Consider the following 14,666-nt stretch of genomic DNA (forward strand, 5'->3'; position numbering starts at 1 on the left):
GTAGGTTTTTAGAGTAATTTCTCAAGGTGCTTGATCTAATTCCCATTGAAGTCAACAGGAATCTTTGGCAAGGCCTACTCTACACACTTAGGGTATGTTTATACTATGAAATTAGGTCGAATTTATAGAAGGCGATTTTTTAGGAAGCAATTTTATACAGTCAATTGTGTGTGTCCCCACTAAGCACATTCAGTCGGCGAAGTGCATCCGCAGTACCGTGGCTAGTGTTGACTTTCGGAGCGTTGCACTGTGGGTAGCTATCCCACAGTTCCCGCAGTCTCTGCCACCCATTGGAATTCTGGGTTAAGCTCCCAATGCCTGATGGGGCAAAACATTGTCACGGGTGGTTTTGGGTACATGTTGTCAGTCGCCCCTCCCTCCATGAAAGCAACGGCAGACAATCGTTTCGTGCCTTTTTTCCGTGCGGACGCCATACTGCTCTCAGCAGACTGTGCAGTAGGACTGCTAACCGTCATCATTGAACCACCACTTCCGCTGCAGCTCTTCTCTCCTGCTCTTGTCGTGAAAGCGAATTTCTCCATGTTGGCTGTCATGGGCTCCTGCTTCCGCTGCAACTCTGCTCTCATGAATCCATCTCGCAGGTCCTCTCGTAGTTCTCTATAAATATCTATTCTCGTGGCATCCGTCGTCAGCCACCGCTTCCGCTGCAACTCTGCTCTCCTGCAGACGCCATACCATGGCAAGCATGGAGCCCGCTCAGATCACCGCAGCAGTTATGAGCATTGTAAACACCTCGCGCATTATCCTGCAGTATGTGCAGAACCAGAACCTGAAAAAGCAGGCGAGGAGGTGAAGGCAGCACGGTGACTAGAGTGATGAGGACATGTACACAGACTTCTCTCAAAGCACCGGCCCCGGCAATTTGGACATCCTGGTGGCAGTGGGGCAGGCTCATGCTGTGGAATGCTGATTCTGGGCCCAGGAAGCAAGCACAGACTGGTGGGACCGCATAGTGCTGCAGGTCTGGGACGATTCCCAGGGGCTGCAAAACTTTCGCATGTGTAAGGGCACTTTCATGGAACTTTGTGACTTGGTTTCCCCTGCCATGAAGTGCCAGAATACCAAGATGAGAGCAGCCCTCACAGTTCACAAGCGAGTGGCAATAGCCCTGGGGAAGCTTACAACGCCAGACAGCTACCGGTCAGTTGGGTATCAATTTGGAGTGGGCAAATCTACTGTGGGGGCTGCTGTGATCCAAGTAGCCAACGCAGTCACTGAGCTGCTGCTATCGAGGGTAGTGACTCTGGGAGATGTGCAGGTCATAGTGGATGGCTTTGCCGCAATGGGATTCCCTAACTGTGGTGGGGCGACAGACGGAACGCATATCCCTATCTTGGAACCGGACCACCTTGGCAGCCAGTACGTAAACCGAAAGGGGTACTTACTGAATGCCAGCCTTCTGTTGGTTGGGCAGTCCTCTGGGGTGGAATGGTTGGGTGCCTGGAGTGCCCCACCCTCCCCTTTGGGGAGGAGAGCCGTTGGTTACACGGGCTGCAGTGGCCGTCTGTGCTCCTGCTGCCTTTCCTGCAGCTCAGCCATAGGCCGGAGCATATCAGTTTGATCCTGCAGTAGCCTCAGCGTTGCATCCTGCCTCCTCTCATCATGCTGCCACCACGTATCATCTTGCTCCTGCCACCCCTCCTCTCGCACGTGCCTCCTGTCCTCGCATGCATTTTGTGCTTTCTTGGACTCTGACATTGCTTGCCTCCAACGCATTCTGCTGAGCTCTTTCAGTGAGGGAGGACTGCATGAGCTCAGAGAACATTTCATCGCGAGTGCGGTTTTTTTGTCTTCTTATCTGCGCTAGCCTCTGGGACGGAGATGATAGGGGGAGCGTTGAAATGTTTGCAGCTGCGGGAGGAAAAAAGGGAGCGTAGTATTTAAAAAGACATTTTAGAGAACAATGGGTAGACTCTTTCATGGTGAACCAAGCTGTTAACATTACATAGCACATGTGCTTTCAGTACAAGGTTCCCCCCCGCCCCAATTCTCTGGGATGATCGCTTCACCTCTTCCCCCACCACGTGGCTAACAGCAGGGATGATTTCTTTTCAGCCACAGGCAAGCAGCCCAGCAGGAACGGCCACCTCGGAATGTCCCCTTAATAAAATTCCCCTATTTCAACCAGGTGACTATGAATGATATCTTTCTCCTGAGGATAACACAGAGAGATAAAGAATAGATGTTGCTTGAATGTCAGCAAACACTGGGACCATACGCTGCCATGCTTTTTTATGCAATGATTCCAGACTACGTGCTACTGGCCTGCCGTGGTAAAGTGTCCTACCATGGAGGACAGAATAAGGCTGCGCTCCCCAGAAACCTTTTGCAAAGGCTTTGGGAGTACCTCCAGGAGAGCTTCATTGAGATGTCCCTGGAGGATTTCCGCTCCATCACCAGACACGTTAACAGACTTTTCCAGTAACTATACCGGCCGCAAATGCCAGGGCAAATTAATCATTAAACATACTTGCTTTTAAATCATGTATAATATTTACAAAGGTACACTCACCAGAGGTCCCTTCTCCGCCTTCAAGGTCCGGGAGCCCGCCTTGGGAGGGTATTGGCTCCAGGGTGATAAACAGTTCCTGGCTGTTGGGGAGAATGGTTTCATCCTTCTCCTCATCATCATCTTCCTCATCCCCAAATTCCTCATGCTTGTTGCATGAGACTCCCCCTTTCAGGAGCCCACGTACAGGGGTGGGGTAGTGGTAGGATCACCACCTAGAATTTCATGCAGCTCATCATAGAAGCAGCATGTCTGGGGGTCTGACCTGGAGCAGCCGTTTGCCTCTTTGGATTTTTGATAGGCTTGCCTGAGCTCCTTAAGTTTCATGTGGCACTGCTGCGGGTCCCTGTTATAACCTCTGTCCTTCATGTCCTTGAAGATATTTTCATTTCGTCTTTTGGAACGGAGTTCTGATAGCACGGATTCATCTCCCCATACAGCGATCCTATCCAGTACCTCCCATTCGGTCCATGCTGGAGCTCTTTTGCAATTCTGGGACTGCATGGTCACCTGTGCTGATGACCTCGCCATGCTGGCCAAACAGGAAATGAAATTCAAAAGTTCCCGGTGCTTTTCCTGTATACCTGGCTAGTGCATCTGAGTTGAAAGTGCTGTCCAGAGCGGTCACAATGGAGCCTGTTATACGACAAGGCTCCTACGTTTCATCAAGGAGTATCAGATGTGAAACAGCATGCAGGGATTTAAAAAGCCAACTCAAATCAAGAATTCCTCCTACACAAGCGTTCAGGTCTTGAGCAGTCCAGGCAAACCAGGCACGTTACAACGAAGCTTAAACTTGTTCTTCATCATCATTTTTAAAACAATACTAGCTGCCTGTTTCATTTTAAAAACAGCAAAAAATATCCACCTCCCTTTGCATTTCTTATAAGGAGTCTTGAAGTGTAAATCTCAGTGTGATAACATATGCTATCTTTGATGTGCTTAGCTCTTGGAAGTCCAGGGGCTCTGGGCTGCTGGCCCCGGGGTCCCTAGGGACAGCTCTGTCTGCCATTAGGGAATTTTTTCCCCAAGACCCCCCTGTAACTTTTCACGAACCCCCAGGGGTTCATGAACCCCAGTTTGGGAACCACTGTCCTATGGGGAATTAGTACCATGCTTTGTCAACAATAAACTTGGTCAAATGCCTTTGCCACCAAACGACGCTTGTGGTCTTTCTGTATAAGTAACATTGACATCTGCTAGATCAGCAGCTGCTCTCTGCTGGTGCAGCTAACACCGGAGCTCCCAAGCACAGCAGCACTAGCAGCGTTAACAACACTGTAGCATCATCCGCTCTCCACAGCAGGAACAATACCTGCCACCAGAGGTCACACCCACTGACTAGCAACAGCCTGCTGATTGGCGCCACCAGGGAAAAAGCTTCCTGTTCCTGTCCACCCATTCTCTGAGCAACTAGTTGCGAGGCCTGTTGCTGCCTAGACCCCTGAGATCAAGGCACTGCCTCTTCGCGTGGTTCCTTCATCTTGTTCCTGGCTCCTGCTACCTCGCCCTGCTCCTTATTCCTGGTTCCTGCTTTCTGTTCCTCACCCCTGCTACTGACTCCATCTTTGACTCTTGGCGTGACTTCTGATTCCAACTCTGTCTTAATCCTTGGCATGACTTTTTACTCTAATTTTGATTTTCGGTGTGACTCCCAACTGCGGCCGTGACTCCACCCCGGCTCTGACTGCTAAGTCAGACCACCCCATTATGGTTCCTGACATCCAACAGCTGATTGTTCTGCCTTCATAATATGTCCTGCTTCTGGTAGCCTGGGGATACCGCCTTTCTCTGGGGGCTGATTGTGCTGTCTCTCTACCAGCTCCTGTCTCTCTACCTTTTCTTTTCTTTTCTCCTCCCCCCTCCCCCCCCCCCCCCCGCCGGCAACTATTTTTTGTATGTAATGAATTAATACAAATCCTGGTGTTCCTTAGCTCTCTGGTCTGAAAGTCTTAAGTTGGCTTGTGTTGAGGAAGGTAGGGAGGTTAATGTAATAAGTAAATGGAAGTTCTTGGGGACGTAGAATTTTCCATGGTAAGATTAAACATCTGGTCTGCTAAGTCTACTGTTCAGCCTCCAGTATCTGTTGCTTCAAAGTTTAAGTAACCCTCTCACTCCCTGGTATATCTCTGAACCCATTGTGCAGTGTTCCAGGTTAGTCAAGGTGAGAGATTTTCTTGACACCCCACAAGCAATTAATTTATGCCCTGAAATATGAAACTTGATTACCTTTATTTTAATGTAGATACTGCTTGATGCCATAGACAAATAGAAAACCATGTGTTCTGTAGAATTCTGGTTCAGCATAAACGTTGCCTTCCTTCACCAAAGGGGTAATTGCCTTCATAGTGTTGGAAATTTGTTAGTCTTTTGTGCTTTTAATGCTCGTTGGATTACTTCGGTGTTCTTCATTTTCTAGTTCCATTTCTGAGCCCTCAAAAAGTATCATTTCCTCCTCATGTAGTAGTGTTTTAGCAAACTGTATCTCAGCAAAGTGGGGCTGCAGAAACCAAAGACTATTCACAGCAAAATGTCCTGTACAGGCTACTTGAGCAAGTATTGTTGCTTCTGTGCTGGGGGCATGGCTAAGGATAGGCCTTCTGTAACAGGAAAGTTTGACATATCTGAATAGATTATAAGTGGTGGGCGGGGAGGGGGGTGTTCTGTTCACTATGATAGTGAGCAAACATTGTCCCATACCGGGGGGGAAAGTGGAAGGGGTGGTGGGCTCTCTCTTTGACCATACAACAAGTAAGGCCTGGTCTATACCAGAAAACTAGATTGTTTAACTATGTCAGTCAGAGGTGTGAAAAATCCACACCACTGAGCAGCATAATTAAGACAACCTAAGTCCCCGTGTATACTGCATTAGGTCAATGGAAGAATTCTTCCGTTGACCTAGCTACCGCCTCGTGGGGAATTGGATTACCTATGCCGACGGCCGAATCCCTCCCCTTGGCATAGTTGGTGTCTACGCTGAAATGCTACAGTGGAGGAGCTGCAGCAGCACAGCTGTGCTGCTGTAGCGTTTTATGTGCAGGCAAGTCCTAAATCTCATCTCCCAGAATTCTAGGGTGTTTTTTTTTTCCAGTTCCTCATTACAGGTCTGTCCCCTTAAACTATTTCTATAGTCCTCAGTTAAGACTGGTTCAGTAAAGGCATCTAAACCCAGTATAATAAATGACCTCCGATATCCCTTCCTTTTTTCCCCACTCAGGGAGACCAAGTAGATATATGCTGCTTGCTTGCATCTCTTCCAGGTATATCCTGTCAACAGTATAATCTCTTGTGTTCTTTAATGGTAGCTGCTGTTGGATTTTGCTATGCTTTTAGTTTTACTCTTTAGTCTGATCACTCCACTTGGTTAAAGCATCTGTTTGTTTCTTAATAAGTATGTGTTTTTATTTTTTGTGCCTGGGAACTTATGATTTACAGCCCAACAAAAAATCTGATTGTATCTTCCTGAAAACAATAAAATTTAAAATGTATATCTGGTGACAACTCATAATTTGGCCCTCTTGATTTAATTTTGATGTCTTGTTGGCTAAGATTGTATGTGGTGTTGAGGAAAACAAGATATCCTTCTCCAATTTGGGGAAAAAAAACATTTTGCAACGTTCTTTTTATATTAGGCATTTCTACTGCTGGTGGGCATTACATTGGGAAAAGTGTGAGCTCTCTGTGGCCTGTGTCTGAAAGTACCATCTCCATTGTCTGATGTCAGTGTGCTTAATTGTTTGCATTCTGCTTGGTCCCCTGTTTTGGCTACATGCATCTGGGAACCTACATTCTTATATTTTGTGTTGTACTTCTAGAGGAAAAGAGCAGTGGATTCCGGCTGAAACCACCAACACTTATCCATGGCCAGGCACCTAGTGCAGGTAGGTTTAATATTTTCTGAGGCAGAGTAAAATCACATTAAATGAGGAGCTTGTTTTATTCAGGAATTTCCTCAAACTAATCTTCCAAATTGGAAGGATACTAGTTCCTGTTTAAAAAATCTTCTTCTATTGCATGAACACTGAAGTTAAGAAATTTGTTTTGTATATATAAATATGTGATGAGGGAGCAGTGCTGTTACAATTACCATAGGAGTTTAAAAAATAAAACTGTTTCTCTGTGTTAGTGGAAGCCATGATTTGTAACTTAAACTGTTTTGTTTCTCAGTACAGACTGGAGTTTGTAAAATATTAGCAAAGCTTATTGCTTTCTCATGTTTTGTTTTGCTCTTTCTAGTGCTCAAAAGCCAATTTATACAAATCAAAATTAGGGCATGTGTACAAGGATGGAGGCAATCAGTATATCTAGCAGTCTCCTTAGCCTCTATCCAAATTCAGGACATCTTTTTGGATACTTTGGAAAATGACTCGCTTTCAGTACAAGTGAAATATTAATGTTAAAGGTGACAATTTTTTCATAACATTTTAATGGACGAAGTGTTGCTTTTTTTTTTTACTTCCTAGGAGAAACCCTAAATGATCAGGGATTTCCATAGACTTCTGGAGTTGATCCAGTTGGGAGGGGTGGGGTGGGGTTCCTAATAGACTTTTTAAGGTCCAAATGTGAATGGAAGAACTGTAGCATATTGTGTTGTTTTATAGAATTCTAAAATGATCAGTTTGACCCCCCAGAGCCGGTCAGGATTAAATGGAACAACGTGCTAGATTAGTGTTTTCAGTAAGTTTCAGTTTACAGGCCATGAAAAGTGTTTCACCCTCTACAACCTGTAAGAGAATTCAAGGGGAAGGATAAGACCTAGTGTGTGGAGCTGGGTATGGCTTTCATAAATACAGCTGGGACTACATGTTCTCTGCACTTCACTCTTAATTGAATTTCTGGCTTTTATTCTGTCTTAATATTCTTTTAATGTAGCTTTTGGTGGGCAAATGCAGAATGCATTAAGGAACTGTTTAAAGACTAGGAGCAAATAATCTTACTCTTTCTGAATAAAATTTTTTTGGGGGGAGGGAAGGGGACGGGACAGGAAAATGTCTTTTCCAGGGGACAAGTACGATATAATTTGAACTTTGTGCCACTTCAATCTTGCATTGTCTCAGAAACAGTTAAGGAGAAGATTGAGTAGATGTTGATTTTTGTAGCTAACGTACTTGAGAGCGCTGGAAAAGTTTGCTTTCATTTTTAGGTCTCCCAAGCCAGAAACCTAAGGAACAGCAACGAAGTGTACTACGCCCTGCAGTTTTACAAGCACCACAGCCTAAGGCTTTTTCACAAATGGGTAAATCACATTCCTCTATTGCTCTATAATATTCCCTGCACTTTGATCATGTGTGCATAGTGATGTTGGGAAAGAGAACCAAAAGGCAACGGACCTGTAACTCTGAGGTTAGTTGTGTTTCTCCTCAGAGTGACCTTTTTGTTTGTTTAATGTCTTCCAGATTTCCCTCTGTTTCAAAGGAACCTGGAAGTCATTAGGGTGAAATGCAACTGTCACATAAGAAACAACACACAATGAGATATGCAGCGTTTGTATTGTAAATGCGTCCTGGGTGAACTGTAAGGCATTATCTGTCTCCAGCACCTGAGTAGTATGTTTGTCTCATAGCCACAGACCCTGAAGTCTGGTGTTGTAAAATATAATTAACTTTGAGTAAAACACATTAAGTAATTGAGTCATGCACTTGCTTCATAGTTGCACGATTTGGGGCCTTAGTAAAACAGTTTCCTCATTTTATAAGACTTTAAGTGCACATACATTATGAAACTGATCTTATAAAATGCTCAGGAAGAGCATAGGTCGAATTTAAATATATAGAATTTTCACACTGAACATTTTATAAACACATTTTATAATGGTTCCAAATTGATTTTTTTTAGCCTTCTAGGAATGTAGGAGATGAATGATGTTGGACTCTTAATGGATAGCTACTGACTTCTAAAGCTTCTTAGGGGCTCTAGTGGGTTGGAAATTTTCCAACTGCAATTTTCCATTATTTTCAATAGCTGAATATCCTTTTGGATGGCTCTCTAAATCTTCAGCATATAACATTTCTCATTACAGTTCCCAGCAGTGGGACCAATGGTGTAAACATCCTACCAGACTCTGCGGTGGCAGCCACATCAGAATTATTAAGTAACACAACACAGAAAGCTTCTGATGGTGAAGACCAGGTGAGTTGGACAGTGATTTAAATGATCAGTCGCAGTTCTGTAAGTTCTCATTTGAATGTTGTTTAAACAAGTATTCTCTAAAAAGCACCGATTTGTATTGCACTCATTAGAAATATGATTGTATCAGTGATAATAGCCCATCATTTATTTTAAATACCTCCTCATACAGCGATCAAGAATTGTAAAGCAGGCTTACTGAATCCAAGCATTCTTAATTAAGAAGGTACCTTTTGGCATAATGAATGGATTTTTTTCCCCTCAAAGATGCTAGTCGAACAGTGCTTTTCTTACAGATGACTTCTGTCCTCAATGTCTGCCTGGTTGGATCCACTGCCCAGGTGTCTCTGTTCGTAACATAGACCCTAACCATTCTGTCTCCTAAGTGATGCTCCTCCCCATTGGTGTCTGCTGCAACCCCAACACACCACCAGCTGCACTCCACTGATCTGCTAAAGTTTGCTGACAGAAGCCTAAGTGTGACTTGATTTAGTGAGGGTTACTGGGCTGGGTCTCCTGTATGAACTATAGATTTGCCAGTCTGATAGGGAGGGGGCCACCTTCTCTGAGCTGGAAGATATGCTTCTCGTGCTGCTTTGCCTGCAGATGTCTCCCTCTCTTTGCCCTGTGTGCAAGTCGGGGCAAGAGGGGTAGGAAGCTTTAATGTAAATGTCGCATGAGAAGTGAAGCTTCTCTATGAAAGAGGCACCTGCTGCCTTTGGCAACTGTTGTGCGGCTCACCAGAGGATCCTGAGTCCGGTGGACCTTACATGGTCAATCTGACTGCATCTTCTGCTGGCCAAATTTATTAGGTTAGTGGGAAGCTCGGGAAGAGGGAAAAGGGCACAGAGAGAACTTGAAAGAAAGCCTGGCTATGGATTTGTTAGGAGCAGAGATAGAGAGCCTGAGAAACAAGATTCTTTACTGCCCAGTTTCCTTCATCAGCCCTGCTAACTAAACCAATGCCCCAGCTTTTCCCTCCACCCCGATTTCCTGTACCATACACATTTAAAGTGTTTTTATAGATGCTTATATTTTAAATGCTTAAACTCATTTATTAAACCTTTGAATGTAGAATGTTGCTGAGAATCATAGAATATCAGGGTTGGAAGAGACCTCAGGAGGTCATCTAGTCCAACCTCCTGCTCAAAGCAGGACCAATACCAACTAAATCATCCCAACCAGAGCTTTGTCAAGCTTGACCTTAAAAACCTCTAAAAATGGAAATTCCACTACCTCCCTAGGTAACCCATTCCAATGTTTCACCACCCTCCTAGTGAAATAGTGTTTCCTAATATCCAACCTAAACCTCCCCCCCTGCAACTTTAGACCACTGCTGCTTGTTCTGTCATCTGCCACCACTGAGAATAGCCTAGTTCCATCCTCTTTGGAACCCCACTTCAGGTAGTTGAAGGCTGCTATCAAATCCCCCCTCACTCTTCTCTTCTGCAGACTAAATAACCCCAGTTCCCTCAGTCTCTCCTCATAAGTCATGTGCCCCAGCCCTCTAATCATTTTTGTTGCCCTCCGCTGGACTCTCTCCAATTTGTCCACATCCCTTCTGTAGTGGAGGGACCAAAACTGGACACAGTACTCCAGGTGTGGACTCACCAGTGCTGAATAGAGGGGAATAATCACTTCCTTCGAACTGCTGGCAATGCTCCTACTAATACAGCCCAATATGCCATTGGCCTTCTTGGCAAAAAGGGCACACTGTTGACTCATATCCAGCTTCTCGTCCACTGTAACCCCTACATCCTTTTCTGCAGAACTGCTTAGCTAGTTGGTCCCCAGCCTGTAGTGGTGCATGGGATTCTTCTGTCCTAAGTGCAGGACTCTGCACTTGTCCTTGTTGAACCTCATCAGATTTCTTTTGGCCCAATCCTCCAATTTGTCTAGGTCACACTGGACCCTATCCCTACCCTCCAGCATATCTACCACTCCCCCCAGCTTAGTGTCATCTGTGAACTTGCTGAGGATGCAATTCATCCCATCATCTAGATCATTAATAAAGATGTTGAACAAAACTGGCCCCAAGACCGACCCTTGGAGCACTCCACTTGATACGGCTGCCAACTAGACATCGAGCTTAATCTTGAAGCCAGATAGGTCTTTTGCCCCTCACTGCTTTCCTTGGAATGCTGTTCCAGAACTTCACTCCTCTGATGGTTAGAAACCTTCATCTAATTTCAAGTCTGAACTTCCTGATGGCCAGTTTATATCCATTTGTTCTTGTGTCCACATTGGTGCTGAGCTTAAATAATTCCTCTCCTTCCCTGGTATTTATCCGTCTGATATATTTATAGAGAGCAAATTAGCAAATTCTCCAGAAATTACCTCCCTTCCCTTTTTGTTGCTACGCATTTACTTTTAAAAGGGGGAAAAGGAGGAACCGGGGAACTATAGGTCAGTCAACCTGAATTTGATACCTGGGAAGCTACTAGAGCAGGGGTGGGCAAACTTTTTGGCCCGGGGGCCACATGTGGGTTTGGAAATTGTATGGCATGCCATGAATGCTCCCAAAATTGGGGTTGGGGTGCGGAAGGGGGTGAGGGCTCTGGCTGGGGCCGCAGGCTCTGGGGTGGGGCCAGAAATGAGCAGTTCAGGGTACGGGAGGGCACTCTGGGCTGAGGCTGGAGGGTTGCGGGGGAGGTTGGATGAGGGGTGGGGTTGGATGAGGCTCTGGGGTGGCACTGGGGATGAGGGGTTTGGGGTGTAGGAGGGTGCTCCAGGCTGGGACCGAGGAGTTCTGAGGGCGGGAGGGGGATCAAGGCTGTGGCATAGGGCTGGGATGTGGTGGGGGTGGCTCCGGGGTGTAGGCTCCGGGCGGCAGTTACCTCAAGCAGCTCCCGGAAGCAGCGGCATGTCCCCCGTCCAGCTCCTGTGCTGAGGCATGGCCAGGCGGCTCTGCTGCACGCTGCCCCGTCCGCAGGTACTGCCCCTGCAGCTCCCATTGGTCGTGGTTCCCAGACAATGGGAGCTGTGGGGGCAGCGTGTGGAGCCGAGCCCCCTGGCTTCCCCTACACATAGGAGCCAGAGGGGGAACATGCCGCTGCTTCTGGGGGCCGCGCGGAGTGGCCCCCGACCCTGCTCTCCGGTGGAGCGCCGGACCGGGGCAAGCTCCAGACCCACTCCCCAGCGGGAGCTCGAGGGCCAGATTAAAATGGCTGGCGGGCCAGATGTGGCCTGCGGCCCGTAGTTTGCCCACCCTTGTACTAGAGCTACATATAAAACATCCAATTTGCGAATACCTGGAGGACAAAGGGGTAATCACAAGCAGCCAGCATGGATTTACCAAGAACAAATCCCGTGAAACCAGCATGATTTGCTTTTTTGACAAGGTATCTGGTTTGGTGGATAGGGGCAGTGCAGTGGACATATTATACCTGGAGTTCAGCAAGGCTTTTGACACAGTCCCACATGACATTCTGATAAGGAAACTGCAGAAATGCAGACTAGACAAAATTACTATTAAGCAGATATATAATTGGTTAAATAACCGCAAACAACGAGTAACTATTAATGGAATGATGTTGGGAGGGAGGTCTCAAGTGGGGTTCCACAGGGATCTGTTCTGGGTCTGGTGGTGGTAATTACCTGATGTAGGAATAGAGAGCATACTGATAAAATTTGCAGATGAGACAAAGCTAGGGGCAGTTACCATCACTTTGGAGGATAGACCTAAATTCAGAGGCATCTTGATAGATTGGAGAACTGGGCTATAGACAGCACAATGAAATTCAGCAAAGACAAAATGTAAGCTGCTACACTTAGGGAAGAAAAACCAAATACACTCATACAAAATGGGGGATAACTGGCTTGACAGCAGTACTCTTGAGAGGGATCTGGGAGTTGTGGTGGATCACAACCTCGACATGAGTCAACAATGTGATGCTGTTGCAAAAAAAAAAAAAAAAAAAAAAAAATAGGCAAATGCAATTTTAGGTTGCATTAACAGAGGGATAGCATGCAAGCCATGGGAGGTGATTGTACCACTCTACTTGGCACTGGTTAGGCCTCAGGTGGAGTACTGTGTCCAATTTTGGTCACCAACATATAGAAAGGATGTAGAGAAACTGGAGAGGATCCAAACGTGAGCGACAAAGATGATCAGAGGGATGGAATGCAAGCCATAATAGCAAAGGCTGAAGGAACTGGTTATGTTTAGTTTGGAAAAGAGGAGATTAAGAGTGGACTTGTTAATAGTTGTAGCAGAAAGTGAAAGTTTGAGACATGGAGGCCTGGTATAAGATACTTGGTAGGAGGCCTGAACTAATTAATCAGACCCAGCTGATATAAAGCAAAGTTAGCAATAGTCAGGCTGTGAGCAGAAGTCAGGCCCTGTTACAAAACATGCCTGCTTGCAAGTTCACAGAAGCTGGTAAGAATAGGCCTGGTATTGCAAAAACACGAACTCTCCTGAGAAGTGCTAGGCACATGTAAACACAGTCCAGAGAGTAGGATCAGAACGCCCAGATACCAAGTATGGTATAAACACACTCCCCAAAGATAACAGGGACATACTGACCCCTCCTAAAGATAAGATCAGCATGACAGCGTGATGGATAGAGAAGTTTTGATTGAACCAACATGTACAAGGTAAAGAGTGGTAACTCACCACTTCAGAGGGGCAATACATAACTTGTATATCATAGAATATCAGGGTTGGAAGGGATATCAAGAGGTCATCTAGTCCAACCCCCTGCTCAAAGCAGGACCAATCCCCAACTAAATCATCCCAGCCAGGGCTTTGTCAAGCCCAACGATCTAGCCAGCTTTCTATCCACCATTCATCCAGCCCATACTACTTTAACTTGCTGGCAAGAATACTGTGGGAGACCGTGTCAAAAACTTTGCTACAGTCAAGGAATAACAAGTCCACTGCTTTCCCCTCATCCACAGAGCCAGTTATCTCGTCATAGAAGGCAATTAGATTAGTCAAGCATGACTTGCCCTTGGTGAATCCATGTTGACTGTTCCTGATCACTTTCCTCTCCTCTAAGTGCTTCTGAATTGATTCCTTGAGGACCTGTTCCATGATTTTTCCAGGGACTGAGGTGAAGCTGACTGGCCTGTAGTTCCCCGGATCCTCCTCCTTCCTTTTTTTTAAAGATGGGCACTACATTAGCCTTTTTCCAGTCATCTGGGACCTCCCCCGATCACCATGAGTTTTCAAAGATAATGGCCAATGGCTCTGCAATCACATCCGCCAACACCTTTAGAACTCTCAGATGCAGCGCATCCGGCCCCATGGATTTGTGCTCGTCCAGCTTTTCTAAATAGTCCCGAACCACTTCTTTCTCCACAGGGGGCTGGTCACCTCCTCCCCATGCTGTGCTGCCCAGTGCAGTAGTCTGGGAGCTGACCTTGTTCGTGAAGACAGAGGCAAAAAAAGCATTGAGTACATTCGCTCTTTCCACATCCTCTGTCACTAGGTTGCCTCCTTCATTCAGTAAGAGGCCCACACTTTCCTTGACTTTCTTCTTGTTGCTAACATACCTGAAGAAACCCTTCTTGTTACTCTTAACATCTCTTGCCAGTTGCAACTCACAAGTGTGATTTGGCCTTCCTGATTTCCAAGCTGGTCGCCTCCCATATTTACTATTCTTTCTACACATCAGGATGGTTTGTCCCTGTAACCTCAATAAGGCTTCTTTAAAATACAGCCAGCTCTCCTGGACTCCTTTTCCCCCTCATAAAGAAAAGGAGAACTTGTGGCACCTTAGAGACTAAAAAATTTGAGTATAAGCTTTCGTGAGCTACAGCTCACTTCATTCTCCCAGGGGATCCTGCCCATCAGTTCCCTGAGGGAGTCAGTCTGCTTTTCTGAAGTCCAGGGTACATATTCTGCTGCTCTCCTTTCTTCCTTGTGTGAGGATCCTGAACTCGACCATCTCATGGTCACTGCCTCCCAGGTTCCCATCCACTTTTGCTTCCCCTACTAATTCTTCCCGGTTTGTAAGCAGCAGGTCAAGAAGAGCTCTGCCCCTAGTTGGTTCCTCCAGGACTT

At 46.1% G+C, this 14,666-nt stretch overlaps 1 protein-coding gene across 15 annotated transcripts in view; it reads left to right on the forward strand.

The window, feature by feature from the left end:
• The window catches only part of RANBP3 (RAN binding protein 3), a 177,015-nt gene that overhangs the window by 94,592 nt on the left and 67,757 nt on the right, over nucleotides 1–14,666 (forward strand). For all 15 annotated transcript variants that reach the window (XM_027822109.3, XM_043535664.1, XM_043535662.1 and 12 more), the window contains 3 exons: nucleotides 6,346–6,411; nucleotides 7,674–7,766; nucleotides 8,550–8,659. In XM_027822109.3, the coding sequence (XP_027677910.1) occupies nucleotides 6,346–6,411; nucleotides 7,674–7,766; nucleotides 8,550–8,659 (269 nt within the window). The remainder of the gene's footprint in view (nucleotides 1–6,345; nucleotides 6,412–7,673; nucleotides 7,767–8,549; nucleotides 8,660–14,666) is intronic.

This window comes from Chelonia mydas, chromosome 25 (genome assembly GCF_015237465.2).
Source record: "Chelonia mydas isolate rCheMyd1 chromosome 25, rCheMyd1.pri.v2, whole genome shotgun sequence".
NCBI lineage: Eukaryota > Metazoa > Chordata > Testudines > Cheloniidae > Chelonia > Chelonia mydas.